The sequence below is a fragment of the Myxocyprinus asiaticus genome, chromosome 6 (assembly GCF_019703515.2).
Source record: "Myxocyprinus asiaticus isolate MX2 ecotype Aquarium Trade chromosome 6, UBuf_Myxa_2, whole genome shotgun sequence".
Classification (NCBI taxonomy): domain Eukaryota; kingdom Metazoa; phylum Chordata; class Actinopteri; order Cypriniformes; family Catostomidae; genus Myxocyprinus; species Myxocyprinus asiaticus.
Genome location: NC_059349.1, coordinates 7,778,579 through 7,803,004, shown reverse-complemented (window position 1 = coordinate 7,803,004; position 24,426 = coordinate 7,778,579). Strand labels below are relative to the sequence as shown.

Sequence of the window (24,426 nt, the reverse complement as noted above, 5' to 3'; positions counted from 1 at the left end):
ACAACCATAAGCGCTATGTTTGGAGAGGGGTCAACAAGTATTGTGCTCCTTGAAACAACCACACCGTCTTTTTCCAGAGCAGTCTGTATTTCTCCTGAGGTTACCTGTGGGTTTTTCTTTGTATCCCGAACAATTCTTCTGGCAGTTGTGGCTGAAATCTTTCTTGGTCTACCTGACCTTGGCTTGGTATCAAGAGATCCCAGAATTTTCCACTTCTTAATAAGTGATTGAACAGTACTGACTGGCATTTTCAAGGCTTTGGATATCTTTTTATATCCTTTCCCATCTTTATAAAGTTCCATTACCTTGTTACGCAGGTCTTTTGACAGTTCTTTTCTGCTCCCCATGGCTCAGTATCTAGCCTGCTCAGTGCATCCACGTGAGAGCTAACAAACTCATTGACTATTTATACACAGACACTAATTGCAATTTAAAAAGCCACAGGTGTGGGAAATTAACCTTTAATTGCCATTTAAACCTGTGTGTGTCACCTTGTGTGTCTGTAACAAGGCCAAACATTCAAGGGTATGTAAACTTTTCATCAGGGCCATTTGGGTGATTTCTGTTATCATTATGATTTAAAAAGGAGCTAAACAACTGTGATAATAAATGGCTTCATATGATCACTATCCTTAAATAAAAGACAGTTTTTTTGCATGATCAGTCATATTTTCAAAATCAATGCCAAAATATCACAATTTCTGCCAGTGTATCCAAACTTTTGAGCACAAATGTGTGCGAAAGAAAGATAGAGAGAGAGAGAGAGAGAGAGAGAGAGAGATCTCACTGAAAAAGGGAAGGATGTCAGCTTTCTAATGACACTTAGGTTGAGCTTCTAGTCCACTCAGAGGCCAAGATATCCAATAAAATAACGAGGTTGTTGCATGAACTGAAATTTAGTATGAATGTCAATGGACGAGCACATCTTTGAGTATTAAAATGCGTTAGTGCGCCACCTACATTTCAGATCTGTAAACTGTGATGTAATGTGAGAGAAACAACTATTGTTTAGTGCTTGCTACCATCTAGTGGAATGAAATAAGACTTGAGGTAGAGTTTGTTTACAAATTTAGGACAACATCATAAAATATAAACACATGCAATATTATCTATGAATAATTTAAGTCTTTTTTATTTTTTATTTGTGGGGATATCTGAAAAATTAGACCAATTTTTTTGCAATTACAGTAGTCCACAGTATCTGTGAATGCTGAGCTTTTAAATTTAAATGTGTGAAAAAACTGCGGGCGACAGCCAAAAAAATGCACCAGAGTTTATTGTCTTGAGGAAATGCTGGATAACAACGAATTTTCTTCAGTTAAATGAAAGTTATTATTTTAGGCTCTTCAAGGCCCTCTACTGCCCTTGAAGCCCGGTTAGGTCCCCTTTCCTCTAACATACATAAGCATGTCAAAAATCTTGGGTCCATTTCAAAATCAATTCAAACGTTTCTCTCTAGTGAAGATTTTGAAACTATGATCCATGCTCTTATTACATCATGGTTGGACTACTGTAATTCTCTGTACATTGGCCTGCCTCAAACTGCTTTGTCTCGTTTGCAGATTATGCAAAATGCTGCGGCTAGATTTTTAACGGGGGACGAAAAAGATAGATCATATTTCCCCTGTACATGCATCTCTTCACTGGCTTCCCATTTAATTCAGAATGAATTTTTAAAAATTCTCATCCATGTGTATAAGGCCGTCTTTGATCCTGCACCACAGTACATTAGTGAACTTCATTATCCTTACTCTCCCACCAGAATGCTCAGATCTTGTAACCAGCTTTTACTATCTGTCCGCTGTTGCTGTTGTAAAACAAATGGTGATCAAGCCTTTTCTGTTGTTGCCCCCAAACTCTGGAATGGTCTCCCTTTTCACGTGATGTCCGCTTTTTAAAATCTTCCCTTAAATCTTATTTTTACACCTTATCTTTTGATACTGTTTAATTTGCTGTATTTACTTATTACTGTTTTGTCTTTTACATTGTTTTATTGTTTTTATATTTTTGCTTGTTTTATATTTTGACTTGACTACTTGCAGAATGCAAAGCAAAAAATAAAAAATAAAAAATGCTTGAAAAGTTTTAGGACTTATGATGAAATGTAAGCTGTATTTAAAAAGTTCATTACATAGTTAAAAGCTTATATAAACCTTACAGATGTCACCTGTTTTGGTACTGTAGATAGAACCAGAGTGTGTTTGCAGTTGGAGCTGGTTTAATTTACTTTACACTTGCAGATTTATGTCGCAATGTATGGTTCCGTTCCGCTTGGCAGAGAAGTGTCCATCAATTGAACTTCACGGAAACTTCATTTTTGAAGACCCTTCGGTTTGGAATGATCCTTAAACATGGCCGTCATGATTGTACATTCGAAGTCCCTTTCGGAGGCAGATTTATCCTGTTTGAAATGCAGGGAAAGATTCTCAAGATAAAGTTTGCTCACTGTGCGACCTTTGGGCAATTCTTCTTTAAATGTCTCCGTAGAGCACTTGATGAGCTGAAAATCCTCCCACATTGAGTGCAGTCATATGTCTTCTCTCCAGTATGCACTTTTTCATGTGTTATCAGGAGTCTTGGATGAGCAAAACTACTTTCACAATGTGAACACTTGTAAGGTTTTTCTCCTTTATGAACTCTTTGGTGCTGTTTCAAGTTGTTGATTTGAACAAAGGCTTTACCACACTCTGAGCACACATGAGCTTTCACACCAGTATGTATTTCCTGGTGTTGTTTTAAACTGGACAGCTGTGAAAAACTCTTGCCACACTGAGAACAGTGGTGTAATATCTCTCCTAAATGATATTTTATATGGGCTCTCAGGTTTGATTTATTTCTGAAACTCTTGCTACACTCGAGGCATGGAAAAGGCTTTTCTCCAGAGTGAATTTTTGTGTGTAAATTAAGGCTTCCTTTCTGTTTGAAACTTTTGCCACACTGGATGCATGTGAAAGGCTTCTCTCCAGTGTGAACTCTTATGTGAAGATCAAGGTTCCCTTTATGTCTAAATCTCTTTCCACACTCAAGGCATGTATAAGGCTTCTCTTCAGAGTGAATTCTCATGTGGCTATTAAGGTTTCCTTTATGTAGAAAACTCTTTCCACACTGATTGCACGTGAAAGGCTTCTCTCCAGAATGATTTGTTATGTGTAAATTAAGGTGACCTTTATGTCTAAAACTCTTTCCACACTGATGACATGTGAAAGGCTTCTCTTCAGTGTGAATTCTCATGTGGCTATTAAGGTTTCCTTTATGTAGGAAACTCTTTCCACACTGAGGGCAGATAAAAGATTTTTTGTTTGTTGTTCTTGGAGTTCTTTTTTGTGAGAATGTACTTTTAGTATGTGAGCAACTGTCAGACATTTCTGCACTAATAAAATGATCAGGTTTGTGATACTGATGTTTCTCCTCCACTTCATTCAGATGTTGACTTTCCCCTTTCAGCTTCATCAGATCTAAAATGAAAACATAAAATAGTTGAAAATCAATACAAGTGGAATAAATGAGAAATGCAAAGAGATAAGTGAACATTATTATTAGAACAATGCAACAGAGGTCAATATTTATCACAATGTGATCTTTTTTTATACTAAAGGTTAATTCTCATGTTCAGTGGCTTTTTCCTGGAATATGCGACAAACAGGGTAGAATAAGCTGGTGAATGCCAATTTTTTCCAGCCAGTTTGCAAAGCATGTATACAGTAAGATGCGAAATGCAGAATTTAAAGAGAATTAAACTGAGCACATCTGGTCTTAGATCATTTGCAGCACTCATTTACAAAACAAATTTCTTGCAAACTGTTTTTTTTTTCCCTCCCCTTTTTCTCCCAATTTGGAATGCCCAACTCCCAATGTGCTCAAAGTTCTCGTGGTGGCGTAGTGACTCGCCTCAATCCGGGTGGCGGAGGTCGAATCTCAGCTGCCTCTGCATCTGATAACGTCAATCCGCGCATCTTATCACGTGGCTTGTTGAGCGCGTTACCGCGGAGATATAGCGCGTGTGGAGGCTTCATGCCATCCACCATGGCATCCACGCACAACTACCCACACGCCCCACAGAGAGCGAACCACATTATAGCGATCACAAGGAGGTTACCCCATGTGACTCTACCCTCCCTAGCAACTGGGCCAATTTGGTTTCTTAGGAGACCCGGCTGGAGTCACTCAGCACGCCCTGGGATTCGAACTAGCGAACTCTAGGGGTGGTAGCCAGAGTCTTTACCACTGAGCAAAAGTTTACAAACTGTTCCTGAAAACTCTTCATGTGCGTTCTGTGAGAAGCTCTTGCGCACAGAAAACTGAATTGGAAACGTGCACTGATGCTTTTGTTTTGTCCGTTCACCCGACCAATTAAGAATGAAAGACGGGTGACAGACTAAACAACTGCCTCTGACTTTTCTCTCTGATTCATGAAGCTTGCAGAAATAACAAAAGGAGCACTATGTCAACAAACAATTCTAACAGACTGAATTAAGGCCCGTTCACAGGCCCGACTTCGAGTGCAAAAGCAACCTGATCACATTAATTTTCAACTGAGAGCTGGCGACTTAGTGTCGTAGTGCGACCCAGACAGGGTCAAGCAGAGGTGACAGGAAGGCACAGAATTTGCATGAATAATACAAAAACATGCTTTTATTGTGATCAGTGGTAAGGGCTGCGAATATATTTATATATAAAAAAGAAAAATACAACAAATTAATATTTACAGGGAAACTGTTTTTTATATACAGACACTAAGAGGGTTGAATTTGTTGACTCCCTACAACAAATAAAAAATGCTCAGACCAGTAAAAACCTCACTGATACACAGTGGTTTTCCCTCCTCTCTCTCCCATGGTCAAAAGCAGATTAAATTCTAGAGACTGTTGTGTGTGAAAATCCCAGGAGATCAGCAGTTACAGAAAAAAAATCATGCAGATATGGGTCAGGAGCTTCAGTTAATGTTCACACCAACCATCAAAATGGGGAAAAATGTGATCTCAGTTATTTCAACCGTGGCATGATTGTTGGTGCCAGACGGGCTGGTTGAGTATTTCTGTAACTGCTGATCTCCTGGGATTTTCACGCACAACACTCTAGAATTTACTCAGAATGGTGCCAAACACAAAAAACATCCAGTGAGCGGCTGGAACATTCCATCTTTGGATGGAAATGCCTTGTTGATGAGAAAGGTCAATAGAGAATGGCCAGACTGGTTCAAGCTGACAGAAAGGCTACGGTAACCCAGATAACCACTCTGTACAATTGTTGTGAGCAGAATAGCATCTCAGAATGCACAACAAGTCAAACCTTGAGGCGGGTAGGCTACAACAGCAGATGACCACGTCGGGTTTCAATTCTGTCAGCCAAGAACAGAAAGCTGAGGCTTTTCTTGGCTGACAGAAGTGGAACCCAACATGGTCTTCTGCTGTTGTTTACACTGGTAAATAGGGCTGAAATGATTAGTCAACATTATCGACAACGTCGACAATACAAAATTGTCGACACAATTTTTCATTGTCGAATAGTCGTTTGATGTCATTTAATGCAACATGAGATCAAATTAAAGTCTAATGATGACGTGCGAGAGCAGCACTGCAGTTCACGCCTGACTGACGAGAGGAAAACAGCTCACAGTCCAGATGCACTCTAAACTTTCCAAACAGCTTCAGGTGATGTAGATCATAAAGTATGAGGGAATAATACAAAATAAGTAAATACAGAAGCACACTCGTTGTGAAATAAGCGGAGCTGGAGCTGCTGCTTTTTTTTAAACTTGCGTGTCAAGCGTCTTTAAAGGAAACACCCCGGCATTACATCTTAAATGCAGTTATATTTAATGTGTTATAGCTTTATTAAAGATCAAATAATAAGAGAGCAGGTCATGTAAATAACTACAAACTCCGAAACTGTAATTCCTCTGCGCGGTCAGTGCCTCTTCTATGAGTTGCGCGACGTGTCCCGATCTGAGGGGGAGAGATTGAAACTGCACCCGGCTGATGTACACTATGGCACGGGGACGCTCATCCCTCGAGCGTGCACGCTTAATGCAGCTAGATTATAACGTGATGGCTCGCGACTTATTGAATCATAATATATCATGTGTCACTGTGCATTTCTTATCGTGAAGAAAATTGGCAATACAGTTTTATTAATATGAGAGAGTTTGTTTTTTTGAGAGTTAAAGATGGATTGAAGTGAACCAAAGATGAGAGAGTCTTCGCCCCAATTTACACTGCAACAAAATAAATTTTTGATTTGTTTTTGTTTTGGCTTGTTTTCCAAAAATAATATCTAAAACTCCTTTAAAACAATGTACATTTACTTTAGCAGCTATACTGCAGAATAAAAAAATGTTATCTGAGAATGTTGAATATAATATTTAAATATCTAAAAATCCTTTAAAAAAAAAAATGCATTCACCTGAGAATCAGCATATAAGATATTTAGACTTGCTTTTAGAGAATAGATCTTTTATAGTGTATAAAGTATATTTTGTCTTTACTGAACTGACAGAAGTATGAACAAGTGAAAAAATACACTTATATACAAAATACACTTATATTTAATATTCTCTTAAATCAAGTCTAAATATCTTATATGTTGCTTCTCAAATAAATGCATCTTGTTTTAAGGATTTTTAGACAATTTTAAATGAAAAAAAAAAAAAACGCTTGATAACAATAGGATTATTTGCAGTGAATTTCTTTACTGAATTAAACTTAATAGAAAGTATTTCTTTCCCTTTAATTCAGTGAATGTCATTTAGAGGTATTTTTAAAAGATGATTTTGTCCTCTTTATTGTTAGTAAGCACGTTTAATACAACCTTTTTAGTCAGGGCACAAGCTGAATAATCGGTTAAGAGCTAATGATTAATCGTTGCAATAAATCGTTGAATAGTCGAATAATTGTTCTAATAATAGTTTGATTAGACAATAATCAAAATAATCGTCAGTTGCAGCCCTATTGGTAAAAAAAGCATGCAATAGACAAACATGCATTAGTTCATTCGCAACAGCCAGCGTTATCTGCAGTAATTTTTTCAAAGAGATGTTCGAATTTACATTAAAACTCTGTCCACCTATTCCAACAAAAAAAAAGCCTAAAATTTGTCTTTTTTTTTTTTTTAATCATTTTCTGTTTTCAGCAACACTTTAAAATGATCAGGTAATTCAACAGTGAGACACAAGATAAGTAATCTTTGAGAGTCTTTAAACCCTTTAAAGATTTCCCTTTACTCTGCTGTGTGTAATATGTCAATGTGTGCATAAATGATAGCAGAAACGCAAATCTGGCCACAGTCATTCATTGTGTTATATAAATCAGAAAAAATAATGCTATATTCATTTAATTTGCCAGAAGCACTCCAATAGTCCAATGCACAACATTCTGAAGATCTAATAGCATTATTCACAGTAATGGTATTAGGGATGTAACAAAATGCACCTTTATTTTGAAATTCTCATGCCAGCCACGTCCATATGCATTTCCATCAGTCGATGCAGCAACCTTATGATATTCATCTTGCTTTTATAAGTGCTAAATGTGTTTCTTATGTGGGACACGGATGTGCGCAGAGTGATTGAAACCTGAAGTTTTGCTGTGCTATATCTGTGCGTGCCTGTCAATAGGGCTGCGAGCTCCGGTTACAGGATAGCGCAGAGCAGCTCACATAAACGATTAAATAGGGCTTCCCTCGATATCGTGAAGCATGCAACACATTTGAATTCTACATAAGAATTTTTGATTTTAAAGCACTTTGAAGCAATTCAACCAATTCAAACGGCAAAACAGCTACAATAATCTGAACAGCACTGATGAGGGAAAGAGAAAACTAGTGGAAAACTAGTGGTCGACTGATATGGGTTTATTAATTGCCGATGCTGATATCCAGAGAGCAAGGTGGCCGATATCACACAATTTAATATAGTAAATAACAAACATAAAATTGTAATAAATATATATATATATATATATATATATATATATATCCTCAATTTCATACAAAACTAAAAAATGATATCGTGTTTTAAATGGTTGATAGCGGATTTCAGTTTAGACATCAAATTTCAGTAATTTATTTGCACATGTTGTGAATATATTAGGAAGAAGGAAATAACAGTGTATACAACAGTCCAGCAACCATGGATGCCATGTCCATGTTAGCATCACATTTTCTAAAAAAAAAAAAAAAAAAAAAAAAAAAAGAATCAAACCAATTGTACATACAGTGCATAGTGAATAAGACATTTACTTATAGCACACGTGAAGCACTTTTACCTTTGGCTGCATCTGAAAATATAGGCAGCTGACTTGCTACCTTGCTGCTTAATCAGTTAATAGCTTCACTGACATCTGTTTTGAATGAATGGATCTCTTAAGGAAATTGATCTCCAAACAGTTTGAAAAGCACCTTATTTTCATCCTACTTCTGTATACAGCTTCCGGAGGCAGCATTTTCCTGGTTTCGGACACAGCCTTGAAGTTGCACTCACGCACTTGTGCGGATCCAGCTCGAGCAGCAGCAATCTCCTAATAGTTTAAATGGCCTGGATTGCCTACTTGGATTGGCACGGAGTGATCATCACGATGTGTGTATGAGAGGAACTTTTGATCCTGATCCTAAAGTTTTTGATTCTGGCTGATGGAATATGCACTTCAGAGGACGATATTATTAGAGGAGCGCTCAACGGAAAGAAAATGCTGGACTTTCATGAGGTTTGTGACGGTATATAATACAAATTTCATTGATATTGCCTTTTATCATTAGAAAAGAAAGTTAAGTTAAGGAGAGACTGTTAGAATACGTGCTAATATTTACATTTTTGTGAAGTTGTTGGTCTACAGATTTATTTTTATTTGGAAAGATTCTTTTTTCAATGTTTTGTCTGCATAGTGATCCAAAACACTTTAAAAAAAAAACAGTACAACCCACTGAAGAAACTAAGTCTGTAAATCACACTCTCGTTTTCATCTTGTCAAAAACCAAATATGCTGCTACTGTGAATAAGCACAATACTTGTTGACCCCTCTCTGAACATAGCGCTTATGGTTGTGACCATAAAGCTCTATTTTGGTCTCGTCACCCCAAATTACAGTGTGCCAGAAGCTGTGAGGCATGTCAAGGTGTTGTCGGGCATATTCTAACCGGGCTTTTTTGTGGCATTGTCTTCTTTCTGGCAACTCGACCATGCAGCTAATTTTTGTTTAAGTACCGTTGTATTGTGCTCCTTGAAACAACCACACTGTCTTTTTCCAGAGCAGCCTGTATTTCTCCTGAGGTTACCTGTGGGTTTTTCTTTGTATCCCGAACAATTCTTCTGGCAGTTGTAGCTGAAATCTTTCTTGGTCTACCTGACCGTGGCTTAGTATCAAGAGATCCCAGAATTTTCCACTTCTTAATAAGTTATTGAACAGTACTGACTGGCATTTTCAAGGTTTTGGATATCTTTTTATATCCTTTCCCATCTTTATAAAGTTCCATTACCTTGTTACGCAGGTCTTATGACAGTTCTTTTCTGCTCCCCATGGCTCAGTATCTAACCTGCTCAGTGCATCCACGTGAGAGCTAACAAACTCATTGACTATTTATACACAGACACTAATTGCAATTTAAAAAGCCACAGGTGTGGGAAATTAACCTTTAATTGCCATTTAAACCTGTGTGTGTCACCTTGTGTGTCTGTAACAAGGCCAAACATTCAAAGGTATGTAAACTTTTGATCAGGGCCATTTGGGTGATTTCTGTTATCATTATGATTTAAAAAGGAGCCAAACAACTGTGATAATAAATGGCTTCATATGATCACTAGCCTTAAATAAAAGACAGTTTTTTTTTGCATGATCAATCATATTTTCAAAATCAATGCCAAAATTTCACAATTACTGCCAGGGTATGCAAACTTTTGAGCACAACTGTATATATATATATATGCTTGGCCCCAGACTATTTTTTTTTAAAATTCCCTTAGGGCTAGGCAATATACACTATATTGCCAAAAGTATTCGCTCACCCATCCAAATAATTGAATTCAGGTGTTCCAATCACTTCCATGGCAACAGGTGTATAAAATGAAGCACCTAGGCATGCAGACTGCTTCTACAAACATTTGTGAAAGAATGGGCCGCTCTCAGGAGCTCAGTGAATTCCAGCGTGGTACTGTGATAGGATGCCACCTGTGCAACAAGTCCAGTCGTGAAATTTCCTCGCTACTAAATATTCCACAGTCAACTGTCAGTGGTATTATAACAAAGTGGAAGCGATTGGGAATGACAGCAACTCAGCCATGAAGTGGTAGGCCACGTAAAATGACAGAGCGGGGTCAGCGGATGCTGAGGCGCATAGTGCGCAGAGGTCGGCAACTTTCTGCAGAGTCAATCGCTACAGACCTCCAAAGTTCATGTGGCCTTCAGATTAGCTCAAGAACAGTGCGTAGAGAGCTTCATGGAATGGGTTTCCATGGCCGAGCAGCTGCATCCAAGCCATACATCACCAAGTGCAATGCAAAGCGTCGGATGCAGTGGTGTAAAGCACCCCGCCACTGGACTCTAGAGCAGTGGAGACGCGTTCTCTGGAGCGACGAATCACGCTTCTCCATCTGGCAATCTGATGGACGAGTCTGGGTTTGGCGGTTGCCAGGAGAACGGTACTTGTCTGACTGCATTGTGCCAACTGTGAAGTTTGGTGGAGGGGGGATTATGGTGTGCGGTTGTTTTTCAGGAGCTGGGCTTGGCCCCTTAGTTCCAGTGAAAGGAACTCTGAATGCTTCAGCATACCAAGAGATTTTGGACAATTCCATGCTCCCAACTTTGTGGGAACAGTTTGGGGATGGCCCCTTCCTGTTCCAACATGACTGCGCACCAGTGCACAAAGCAAGGTCCATAAAGACATGGATGAGCGAGTTTGGTGTGGAAGAACTTGACTGGCCTGCACAGAGTCCTGACCTCAACCCAACAGAGCACCTTTGGGATGAATTAGAGCGAAGACTGCGAGCCAGGCCTTCTCGTCCAACATCAGTGTCTGACCTCACAAATGCGCTTCTGGAAGAATGGTCAAAAATTCCCATAAACACACTCCTAAACCTTGTGGAAAGCCTTCCCAGAAGAGTTGAAGCTGTTATAGCTGCAAAGGGTGGGCCGATGTCATATTAAACCCTATGGATTAAGAATGGGATGTCACTTAAGTTTATATGTGTCTAAAGGCAGATGAGCGAATACTTTTGGCAATATAGTGTATATCATGGCGACAATATAAAGTGTCAACCGATAGAGATTTTGCTATATCGTGCAAATCGCAATATGCAAATATCCATGTACGCAGTGTGGGCTTATCAATCAGTGGGCAGGGCTTCACGTGAGACTGAGAGAATTGAAGAAACATGGACAGGTTTTTTATTCGACATTGAACATTTTTCTGCGCCTGCCCAAGCAAATTTAAGTAACTTCATTGCACGTTTGCCTCTTTAAAAGTGCTAAATATTCTTCTCATCTGACACGCAAATGTTTCACGTGACTTTGGCGCGTACTCCGAAGTGCGTGCGAATCCAGCAGGCTTTCCAATATTTGTGCTCCAGAGACAGGAGAGCTCAGAGCAGGATCACTCACGCTACTCAATAGTTTTTGACCCAGGAAAACCCCAGATTGAGAACGAAATCTCCACAAAACAGGATGACTCCCAAACAGGTCAAGAAAACGAAGTGGAGATTGTTATTAAAACATGTGCGACATCTGTGGTTCCCACGACGGTATTCACTCGAGCCGTATTGCAAGCAATCTGTTTCACCCCCTCAAAATGAAGCACACAAAATAATTTTATGAAAGCCAAGATGAACTCTGCATTAAATCATCATTTATTTATTTACTTATTTATTTAGCAAGAAGTGATATTGATTTTATATTTATTTTGTTCAAGAAGTGTTTATTTTCATTGGATAATTTTTTTAAATTTATGTTTTATTTTCTTTGTCACATTGCTTTGAGAAGATCTTTCTTGAAGTTTCTTGATGAAAGATAATAATAATAATAATAATAATAATAATAATAATAATAATAATAATGGTCAACAACGTTTTAAACTGAAATGTGGCATACTGTTATATTAAGCATTTTGGTAAGGTTGATTTTTATTTATTTATTTACTTTGACATTGTTTGTGTTCTTCCAAATAAAGAGGAAGTATTTTTAATTTATAACGTATTTAATTGACTGACTGGAGTTCCAAAAATAGGCATTAAAATAACCTTATTTATATATAAACCCATTTTTATTGATTTTCCAGAAACATTTTGATATATATCATTATCGTGATATAAAATGACTCATATCGCGATATAAGAATTTGGTCATATCGCCCACCCCTAAATCCCCTTGGCGCTGAATGTTATTTCTCTTTTTGTTTTTCTGTTCTGAAAACTCTTGTCTGTTATTGCAGTACAATTTTAAAAAAAGAAGAGCGTTTTTTACTGGTGTCTTCACGCTGGCAAACATCCACTTCAGAACTCTGAGAACTTAACCATAAATAAGGCTTACAGGCTGGACAGTGCAAATTAAATCATTTTTTTCTTTACCAGCATGTCAGTTGCACAGGATTAATATAAAATGGGGTTATTTTTACCGGGCGTTTTGGTAAAAGATGCCGTAATCTTTACTGACGCATGAACGCACAGTCCATAAAAGGTCTTGGAAAAACTTCTTGCAAGAATAAAGGAAATGTAATTGTCTTTAATGAAATTTAGGAAAACTCCAGTCTCCTCATCAATCCAAGTGTACCTCTCTGCTATGCTGTTTGTTGTGAGGACAGGTGTGATGTAAATTCTGTCACGTGACACTACATTTTTTTGTGTTAATTCCATTTTTCTCGACAAAAAGTGTTTTCCAAACTAGTTTTTCACGACATTTGACATGGGATTTATGCTTTGTATGTTTCAATGTATTGTATGTATGTTTGTTGGTGTTCAGGAGGCTTTGTCCTGCTGCCAGGCTGTTATTGCAAATAAGAATCCAGTTTTTAAATGAATTGCCTGGTTAAATAAAATGTTTTTTTTAAATGCGCTAAAGTTAAATGAAAAAATATTTTGTCAAAACTTGTGAAATGTTAGCGATAATTTGCATTTCCATCAGCTACACTATATTGCCAAAAGTATTCGCTCATCTGCCTTTATAAGCATATGAACTTAAGTGACATCCCATTCTTAATCCATAGGGTTTAATATGACGTCGGCCCACCCTTTGCAGCTATAACAGCTTCAACTCTTCTGGGAAGGCTTTCCACAAGGTTTAGGAGTGTGTTTATGGGAATTTTTGACCATTCTTCCAGAAGCGCATTTGTGAGGTCAGACACTGATGTTGGACGAGAAGGCCTGGCTCGCAGTCTTCGCTCTAATTCATCCCAAAGGTGCTCTATCGGGTTGAGGTCAGGACTCTGTGCAGGCCAGTCAAGTTCTTCCACACCAAACTCGCTCATCCATGTCTTTATGGACCTTGCTTTGTGCACTGGTGCGCAGTCATGTTGGAACAGGAAGGGGCCATCCCCAAACTGTTCCCACAAAGTTGGGAGCATGGAATTGTCCAAAATCTCTTGGTATGCTGAAGCATTCAGAGTTCCTTTCATTGGAACTAAGGGGCCAAGCCCAGCTCCTGAAAAACAACCCCACACCATAATCCCCCTCCACCAAACTTCACAGTTGGCACAATGCAGTCAGACAAGTACCGTTCTCCTGGCAACCGCCAAACCCAGACTCGTCCATCAGATTGCCAGATGGAGAAGCGTGATTCGTCACTCCAGAGAACGCGTCTCCACTGCTCTAGAGTCCAGTGGCGGCGTGCTTTACACCACTGCATCCGACACTTTGCATTGCACTTGGTGATGTATGGCTTGGATGCAGCTGCTCGGCCATGGAAACCCATTCCATGAAGCTCTCTACGCACTGTTCTTGAGCTAATCTGAAGGCCACATGAACTTTGGAGGTCTGTAGCGATTGACTCTGCAGAAAGTTAGCGACCTCTGCGCACTATGCGCCTCAGCATCCGCTGACCCCGCTCTGTCATTTTACGTGGCCTACCACTTCATGGCTGAGTTGCTGTCATTCCCAATCGCTTCCACTTTGTTATCGTACCACTGACAGTTGACTGTGGAATATTTAGTAGAGAGGAAATTTCACGACTGGACTTGTTGCACAGGTGGCATCCTATCACAGTACCATGCTGGAATTCACTGAGCTCCTGAGAGCGGCCCATTCTTTCACAAATGTTTGTAGAAGCAGTCTGCATGCATAGGTGCTTCATTTTATACACCTGTGGCCATGGAAGTGATTGGAACGCCTGAATTCAATTATTTGGATGGGTGAGCGAATACTTTTGGCAATATAGTGTATATCGGTAAACATTTTGATGCGCTAAACTTTTTTAATTTATTTTTTTCAAAAAAATACTTGGATGAAGCATAGTTAGTGACATCCCTAGTATTTCGCAAATGAAATTCATACAGGTAATGATAGTAATGACAATTGACGTCTTTGGGTGAACTACTACTTTGACTGCTGAGGAGCATAAATGGCACCAACCTCTTTGTTCCTCCGTATCTTCATTCTTCAGTCTGAATGGTTCTGAAATACTGACATCTTCACTCTCCTCTTTAAACTCCTCTTTAACAAACTCCATCTTCAGTTTTAATTCTAAGGATCAGAGAGAGAGCAGAAAGTTATGAGGATTTGGCACCAAAAAAAAAAAAAAAAGACAAAAAATAAAATTAAAATAAAACACATAATAAATGGCCCTAAGTGAAAGTAATCATTTAAATGTATAGACCACGCGTAATGTTTCAAGGGACCAGAAAAACTGTACTATGATCACATTCTTCTGCAGATGTTCAGAAACATGAAGTAAAATATTAGGAAGAAAACCAAACCGTACCAAAAAGTTTACATGAAGCTAACTGAATTTCGATATATCGCGAACCAAAAAAATAACGAACCATATCGAGGCAAATCTCAACATTTCGAAATTTGCTTCATTGTTTTCTGTCCACGTGATCATGAATAAAATGACCCGTCAAACATCATAATCTCTCTATCACTTGATTTTACCCCTACTGTGCTTTTTTCTACACTGTTTACAGGGTTCACACAAGGGATCGGTTGTACCAGCTATATGTACGTTACAACTTATCCTAGTTGTGGCGTAAATGGGCACTAAGTCACAATTTACGCACAACTAAATATTTAAAGTTTTTGATTCTGGCTGATGGAATATGCACTTCAGAGGAAGATATTAGATGAGTGCTCAACGGGTTTGTGATGGTATATAATACAAGTTTAATTGATATTGCCTTTTATCATTAGAAAAGAAAGTTAAGTTACAGTGAACTGTTAAGGAGAGGCTGATAGTATACGTGCTTCAGAGGAAGATTTATGAGCGTTGCACAGGATGCTGGATCTGCTGAAGTTGTGTGAGGTTGGTTTATTACATCTGTTTAAACGAGATATGCGCATATTTGCAAACGGTATATAATACAAGTTTTATTGATATTTGTCTTTTTATCATTAGACAAGACAGTTAAAAGTTACAGGGAACTGTTGAGGAGAGAGAGGGAAAATGAAACAGGCGAGCGCTTTAACATTATGAGCTCAAACGCGTCTGCCGTGGCTCTGATATGCGGACCATTTAAATGAGACTGTGTTGCACACGGCCTATTATTGTAGTAACATGATGGCATGTAACAACAAAACGAACTGTGACTGTCCATTTACATGTCTTAGTCACTTCATATGCAAGCAGGCAATTCTCGGCACTCTCAAGAAAAAGAATTGGCCAAACGGGAAAATTTATCGGCTGATGCAATATTCTGACTTTTTTTGATGATCAAAAAACACTCCAGTTTCATTGAATAATGTGTCTTAATATCCTTTGTTGTTTACAGTCAGATAAAAAAGTAAAAAAAAATATTAATTTTAATCTCACCCAGCATGGATGCTCTAAAGAAACCGAGAGATTCTCGTTAATGTTTGCTGAACTAGAACACTGTGTGCCACTCATTGAACTCTTAAATTGGCAGAACCTTTTTAGTGTTTCTAATACAAATGAATGTAAACTCAGTGGTATTATTTGTAAATTGTACAAACTATTTCAAACAGTGATAGCATATATCATTTTATATATACAATTTCATGACATAATATTAGTTAATAGAATGTAGTTTTTTTTTTTTTTTTTTTTTTTTTTACAAAGTTACATTTTGACTACAATAATGATGACAAACAAATGATTACAAAATAAAATTACACTTTCACATACTTTTTTCAGGACAGGTTCTGTTCAGTTCTATACCTTGTTCTGCACCGGATTAGCCCGAATGTGCCCCACTATTTTTGAAAGCTTATTTCATTGTGATCTTTTCTTATAGAGAAAGGTACTGTATATAAGCAACTCTTATTATTTTAACTTTGAGCTTTTATATTGTGTATTAAAGAATTTATTTTGATGAGAAATTATAATCGCTCAAAAATGTTGTCAGAAAATAAATTCTGTAATATTTTAAATTTAAGTGTTATTATATCGATTCGAGATTATATCGAATCGTGAACCTCATATCACATATCGAACCAAATCGTGAGATAACCATATCATCCCATCCCTATTTAAATGTATTGTGATCTTGTGAATAACTTTCTTTTTATATATATATATATATATATATATGTGCTATATATGTGCAAAATATGTGCTATATTTTGCTGCACGATCTCACTTTGGCTGCAATTTGGCTAGTTTTAAATTGTTATTATTATTAGTTTTGTTTAAAAAAATGTAAAAGTGAGAAATCAGCTAAATTTCTTATATTTACTGCTAATGGGTAAAAAAATGATGTACAAAAAGTGAAAATACAGCTTGAATATTTGATTTGCACATATGGGTGGATCTGAATCACAATTGCTCAACCTGATCATCTGTCCTACCTCAATAACGTCCATCAAAATAAGAGTTCAATACGATATAGCTTGAGTAGTCTAATTCTTTTTTGTGATTATTTTTTTTATTGCAAGACACAAACAACACGAAAAACACAACTTAACTATATACAATACCAGGGTTCGTAAGACAAGCAAAAGGCACGCATCAGGAATCACACAAGGACAATACATAACAATACAATGTACACAGAGCTCACCTACTCCTTACCATTGCAACAAAACAGAATACAGAATCCAAAATGTACTTAGTTGCCCTAACTGTTTACTATGTGAGAGAAACTACCAATTAAAGTCTGATCACGCCTTAAATGTTCTTGGTTTGGCTTCTTCCGGAAGACGGAAGCACAATGCTTATTTATACAGCAGTTAGTTCCGGTCCACATATCTGGACGAGATATGTTCCAAGAGTGCTGATATATCAAACCATTAGCACTGGGATGCTTAACTGTTTGTATCACTCCGCTTGTGATTGCGGTGCTCTAAACTAAAGAGCAGTCAAAGAGCATCTAGATGTGTGAATTTTCCTTCATCCCCCGTGACATTAAAGATTTGACCAGCAGGTGGTGACAAAAGATAGTCTTGTGTGTGCAATGAGCAAGATGAGCTGACGTTGACAAATGTGTGTTATCAGTCACTGTGAAATCAGTTTCTCTGAAATCAATCTCTGAAGACTCTCACTCCATGATCACTCTGATTACTACTACACCATAGCTGACAAATGGAGTTAAAGGGGTCATGAGGAATATATTCTAATGTGTTGATATTTTGACACATAAGATGTCATTCTACTATAAAAACAAACTTCCCTACTAGGAAGCCCATTAATTCATGACCGCCTCTACAGCAACAACATCAATGCCTACTTTACATCATCGCACCTTTGCACTGCCACTCTGTTCATACAAGAACTTCCAAGTTGGGAGAAAATGTAAACTTTCAACATGGCGGAGGAGAGAACGCTTTAAGCCGGCGCCATACTAGCAGACTCGTTTTGGCCAAGGGTGTCACACATGCAGACTGTTTTGCCGAGATCTTGCTCTCTTCAGTCGGAGGTATGACACACTTGCCGATACAAAATGGTGGAGGGGTGACACTTACTAACTCACCGCAACTCTCTCTCCCTCTGATTCTTCGTCACATGGAGCTCACCAAAATAACAACAGGTGTACCACGTGAGCATAAACAATTGTAAAAGAGTGATTTAAGAAGTGATTCATGGAATAACATGCCTTATGAAAGTGTTTGTGTATTTATCCCCTCGAGGCTTTCTGTAGAACACATATGTCCTTATACAGCTTTTAGTAACCACGTTTTCATGCACTTAAGAAAATAATTTATTCCAGGGTTTTTGCAGAAAGCGGCTTTCTGAAATGTCATGTAAACGAGAATGCAGATTTCCTTACGTCGTTTAAGGGATTAAGAGAAAGCGGTTTAACAAACCTAGGTTCTCCCGGAGAACACAGCTTATGTGGCCATGTAAACACATGTTTTTGAGGAGTATGCATGTGCTTGAACAGACCAAAAAACAAACGTCGTAGGATGAGCCCAAAAACAAGTCAACACAGAGGAAAGAATTCAATGTTCCTGGGACTACAGTGGGAAAGTTCATACACTATAACTATACCCATTTACACACACCAATGTAAAATATCGGTAGTCCCTCACATTTGCATATATGCGCTCATACATTGAGGGAATCCCAGAGTTTTACATAAAAGGGAAACCCACTATTAAAGCGCAGTTCCACTGCATATCACGATGGAAAGTTAAGGAAACAAGCACAGCAACAGCTCTGGAATATCTGGAAATAAAGCGAAGCAACAGAGAATAAAATAGTGAAGTCTTCCTCAGGTACCATGTTTGTTATTTTGTATGGAAAAGTATATATTTTTAAAACCACTACAGTAAAGCTTTACATTTAAATGCATTTGAAGTATACTTGAAGTACTGTTACATGTTAGAAAGAACGATAAGTGCTAAACTTGTAGAGAAGACATGTTTTTGAGAAAATGGGCGAAATTAGTATGCTTATAAGAAGATTGTTTTTTCTCTCCACTGTGATATAGTCAATATTCAGATTACTTTTTATAGAATTTTATAGAATTATGGTTTTAAACCTACTGCACATTATAACAGTTACACACGTAACTGTTGCACCTTTTTTGCACAAAAACTTAGTGTATTTTAATTATTTTTATTTTACTTATTTTAAATGTATTTATTTTCGGAAGAAAGAAGATTACGTAATGTTTTTTTTCTCTAAGATGTTGTTGTTTTTGGTTTTTTGTATATTATAATTTGCTGTTGTGTCTTATTGAGATACATTTCTTTAAAAAAAAAAGAAATCTGTTGTAAGAAAGATAAGTGCATGGGATTTGAATGCATTACAAGAAATAGATGTTAAAATCATTCAAGAATAATATGTAATCGATGAATTAATTGTCTGTTTATTGAGGATGCAGCATGGTTGCAGAAAGTTTCTAGAAATTAAGAGGTTCAGGGAAAGTTAGGAGAACCATCATGTGCAACCTACAACAATTTCTGTATTTATGAGCAGAAAACTTTTCTGAAAACCAAAAGCATAACTCAAAGCTCTGTTAGTTGGGAAACTGGTTTTAACAGGTGTCCCAGTCTATCCCAGCCACCACAGAAACAAATGGTCAAATTAAGTTTCCCTTTGTGATTAGCCTGTAAACATTCAATCAAAACTTTCCCTACAGTTCAATTGTCATACTTAACTAACATATACAGTGCAAGTACTTCAAGTGATTATATTTAATTTATTTTGTGGTGTATGGTAAATTTATAGAGTGGGACAGTTGCTGATTGGCTGGGGGAGCAATTCGCTTAATTTATTTAATTAGGGGTGTGTATATAAGTTACACTTTTTGCTCATTTTCTCTGCTCTGTCTTTGGGGGTAGGATCACCTCTCCAGAGGAGTCACCAGTACAACTCTCTGCTCGATACTCACCTGCAACCATCATCAATGATATTCATTTTAACTAATTTATAATAAATCTATTTTCTTGCTTGCATTTTGTGTCTGACTCCCCTTTATGTTGCAGTCTTACAGTATCATTATTTAACCAAGTTGTCACATCGATGTCTGTCCTAATGAATTTGACAAGATATAAGAGTGATTTTTAATGGTTTCACGGGTTTGTAACAAGTTTTTATTGGTTTGATTTGGAACTGATGATTACACTTGTCAGAGCAGTAAATCACAAGTGGAATTATTTTATTCACAACATACAGTTGAAGTCAGAAGTTTACATACACTTGGTTGAAGTCATTAAAACTAATTTTTTAACCACTCCACAGATTTAATATTAGCAAACTATACTATACTATACTATACTATAACATCTACTCTGTGCATGACACGAATAATTTTTCCAACAATTGTTTACCGACAGACTTTTTCACTTTTAATTGACTATATCACAATTCCAGTGGGTCAGAATTTTACACACATTAAGTTAACTGTGCCTTTAAAAAGTTATGTCAAGCCTTTAGGCAATTAGCTTCTGATAGGCTAATTGGCTAATTGGAGGGGTACCTGTGGATGTATTTTAAGGCCAACCTTCAAACTCTTTGCTTGACATAATGGGGAAATCAAAAGAAATCACCCAAGAAAAAATTGTGGACTTCCACAAGTCTGGTTCATCCTTGGGAGAAATTTCCAAATGCCTAAAGGTACCATGTTCTTCTGTACAAACACTAGTACGCAAGTATAAACACCATGGGACCATGCAGCCATCATACCGCTCAGGAAGGAGACACATTCCGTCTCCTAGAGATGAACGTAGTTTGGTGCGAAAAGTGCAAATCAATCCCAGAACAACAGCAAAGGACCTTTGTGAAGCTCCTGGAGGAAACAGGTAGACAAGTATCTATATCCACAGTAAAACGGAGTCCTATATTGACATGACCTGAAAGGCTGCTCGGCACTGAAGGCGGCACTGCTCCAAAACTGCCATTAAAAAGCCAGACTTTTTTTAGAAGCATGGGGGCGGCATCATCATGTTGTGGGATGCTTTGCTGCAGGAGGGACTGGTGCACTTCACAAAATAGATGGCATCATGAGGAAGGAAAATTATGTGGATATATTGAAGCAACATCTGAAGACATCAGCAAGGAAGCTAAAACTCAGTCACAAATGGGTCTTCCAAATGGACAATGACCCCAAGCATACCTCCAAATTTGTGGCAAAATGGCTTGAGGACAACAAAGTCAAGGTACTGGAGTCACCATCACAAAGCCCTGATCTCAATCCGATAGAAACTTTGTGGGCAGAACTGAAAAAGTGTGTGCGAGCAAGGAGGCCTACAAACCTGACTCAGTTACACCAGTTCTGTCTGGAGGAATGGGACAAAATTCCAGCAACTTATTGTGAGAAGCTTGTGGAAGGCTACCCAAAACATTTGACCCAAATTAAACAATTTAAAGGCAATGCAACCAAATACTAACCAAGTGTATGTAAACTTCTGACCCACTGGGAATGTGATGAAAGAAATAAAAGCTGAAATAAATAATTCTCTCTACTATTTTTCTGACATATCACATTCTTAAAATAAAGTAGTGATCCTAACTGACCTAAGACAGGGAATGTTTTCTACGATTAAATGTCAGGAATTGTGAAAAACTGATTTTAAATGTATTTGGCTAAGGTGTATGTAAATTTCTGACTTCAACTGTAAGTCAAAACTTCCTTACAAAAGCCAAATGCTGTCTTAAACCAACACTTAAGGTAAGAAACAACGCTTCATAGATTCTACAGCCAAATGTGATTTATTAAATTGTCCCATTTCTTTGAATCTGAGCTAGTGAGCGAGCCAAACACATTTGTCTCAGGACAGATCATGGGCTAAATAAGAGTGTACTCACACTAGGCAATCTGTACCGTGCCAGAGCACGTTTGACCCCCAAAGTCCAATTTGAAACATGACGTCAATGATGCGACTGTTCCATTTAACAAACATGGCAGCAAAGGGATCACTTTGGTCTATGGCAGAGGTGCAGTGTTTACTGGAAATTTGGGCAGTCGAGAGTATACAGGAACAACTGGATACAACACACAAGAACTCAGAGATATTTGGTAAAATTCACGACTATCTTTGTGCTTGTGGATACCAAAGAACCACTGAGCAATGTCTTGACAACCTGAAAAAACTATGGGTTCAGTATCTGAAGGTACGGGATACACTCCGTAAATCTGGCAGCTCATTGGATAAAAAGGATAAATTCCAGTGGTACGATGCTGTCGACAATAAGGCATGTGAGAGGGCCATGTGTCACCATGCCCCAAACGACTCCAAATAATTCACAAAGTAACGTTACAATGATTGTGCTGTGCGAGAGCGCTTTTCTTCCTGTTTTCTTCAAAACAAAAAGTCACATCGTAATGACATACATTTGTGCTCAAAAGTTTGCATACCCTGGCAGAAATTGTGAAATTTTGGCATTGATTTTGAAAATATGACTGATCATGCAAAAAAACTGTCTTTTATTTAAGGATAGTGATCATATGAAGCCATTTATCATCACATAGTTGTTTGGCTCCTTTTTAAATCATAATGATAACAGAAATCACCCAAATGGCCCTGATCAAAAGTTTACATACCCTTGAATGTTTGGCCTTGTTACAGACACACAAGGTGACACACACAGATTTAAATGGCAATTAAAGGTTAATTTCCCACACCTGTGGCTTTTTAAATTGCAATTAGTGTCTGAGTATAAATAGTCAATGAGTTTGTTAGCTCTCACGTGGATGCACTGAGCAGGCTAGATACTGAGCCATGGGGAGCAGAAAAGAACTGTCAAAAGAACTGTGCGTAACAAGGTAATGGAACTTTATTAAGATGGAAAAGGATATTAAAGATATCCAAAGCCTTGAAAATGTAAGTCAGTACAGTTCAATCATTTATTAAGAAGTGGAAAATTCAGGGATCTCTTGATACCAAGCCAAGGTCAGGTAGACCAAGAAAGATTTCAGCCACAACTGCCAGAAGAATTGTTCGGATACAAAGAAAAACCCACAGGTAACCTCAGGAGAAATACAGGCTGCTCTGGAAAAAGACGGTGTGGTTGGAGGAGCACAATATGGCGATACTTGAACAAAAATTAGCTGCATGGTCGAGTTGTACAATAATAAAAGCCCGGTTACAGTATGCCCGACAACACCTTGACATGCCTCACAGCTTCTGGCACACTGTAATTTGGAGTGACGAGAACAAAATAGAGGTTAATGGTCACAACCATAAGTGCTATGTTTGGAGAGGGGTCAACAAGGCCTATAGTGAAAAGAATACCATCCCCACTGTGAAGCATGGTGGTGGCTAACTGATGTTTTGGGGGTGTGTGAGCTCTAAAGGCACAGGGAATATTGTGAAAATTGATGGCAAGATGAATGCAGCATGTTATCAGAAAACACTGGCAGACAATTTGCATTCTTCTGCACGAAAGCTGCTCATGGGACGCTCTTGGACTTTCCAGCATGACAATGACCCTAAGCACAAGGCCAAGTTGACCCTCCAGTGGTTACAGCAGAAAAAGGTGAAGGTTCTGGAGTGGCCATCACAGTCTCCTGACCTTAATATCATCGAGCCACTCTGGGGAGATCTCAAACGTGCGGTTCATGCAAGACGACCAAAGACTTTGCATGACCTGGAGGCATTTTGTCAAGCCAAATGGGCAGCTATACCACCTGCAAGAATTTGGGGCCTCATAAACAACTATTACAAAAGACTGCATGCTGTCATTGATGCTAAAGGGGACAATACACAGTATTAAGAACTAAGGGTATGCAGACTTTTGAACAGGGGTCATTTCATTTTTTTATTTGTTGTCATGTTTTGTTTTATGATTGTGCCATTCTGTTATAACCTACAGTTGAATATGAATCCCATAAGAAATAAATGCGTTTTGCCTGCTCACTCATGTTTTCTTTAAAAACGGTACATATATTACCAATGTTCCAAGGGTATGCAAACTTGAGCACAACTGTAATCGTGCTCAGGCCTGCAACATTAAGTGCAATGTGAGTGCAGGCCAGCAGGGGAGTCGGGAGGGGAGACAATCATGCTTGGGCACGGTACAAGGCAACCGGGTCTAGTGCAAGTATGCCCTTAAGAGACCCAATTTCAAGCTCATAACTGAATTTTGACTAAATGTGTAGCTACTGTGTGTTGCCTTTGCATGGCAAGTGTAAACAATGCATTGCATTATGCTTATGGGAGATGAAAAAGCCTGAAAGTATGTTACCCTCAAATTTCACATTTAGTGCCATATTACAGTATAATCTATTGAATTTTCTGAGAATGGTTGAATTACTAAGAAAAAAAAATATGTTAACAGGTTTTTTATAATTATTAAGATGAAAGATTCTGCCAAATAAACAAAATCATGATGTTTCTGAAGAACTTTCTCATGATTTCTCAGAGTATCATTTATTTTCACCCATATAGTCCTATAA

At 38.0% G+C, this 24,426-nt stretch overlaps 1 protein-coding gene across 1 annotated transcript in view; it reads right to left on the bottom strand.

Moving 5' to 3' along the window:
- LOC127442887 (gastrula zinc finger protein XlCGF57.1-like) overlaps positions 1–24,426 on the bottom strand; it is a 119,159-nt gene that overhangs the window by 94,364 nt on the left and 369 nt on the right. Inside the window, exon 2 of the mRNA XM_051701193.1 lies at positions 14,543–14,653. Within this exon, the coding sequence (XP_051557153.1) occupies positions 14,543–14,639 (97 nt within the window). The 5' untranslated portion in view covers positions 14,640–14,653. The remainder of the gene's footprint in view (positions 1–14,542; positions 14,654–24,426) is intronic.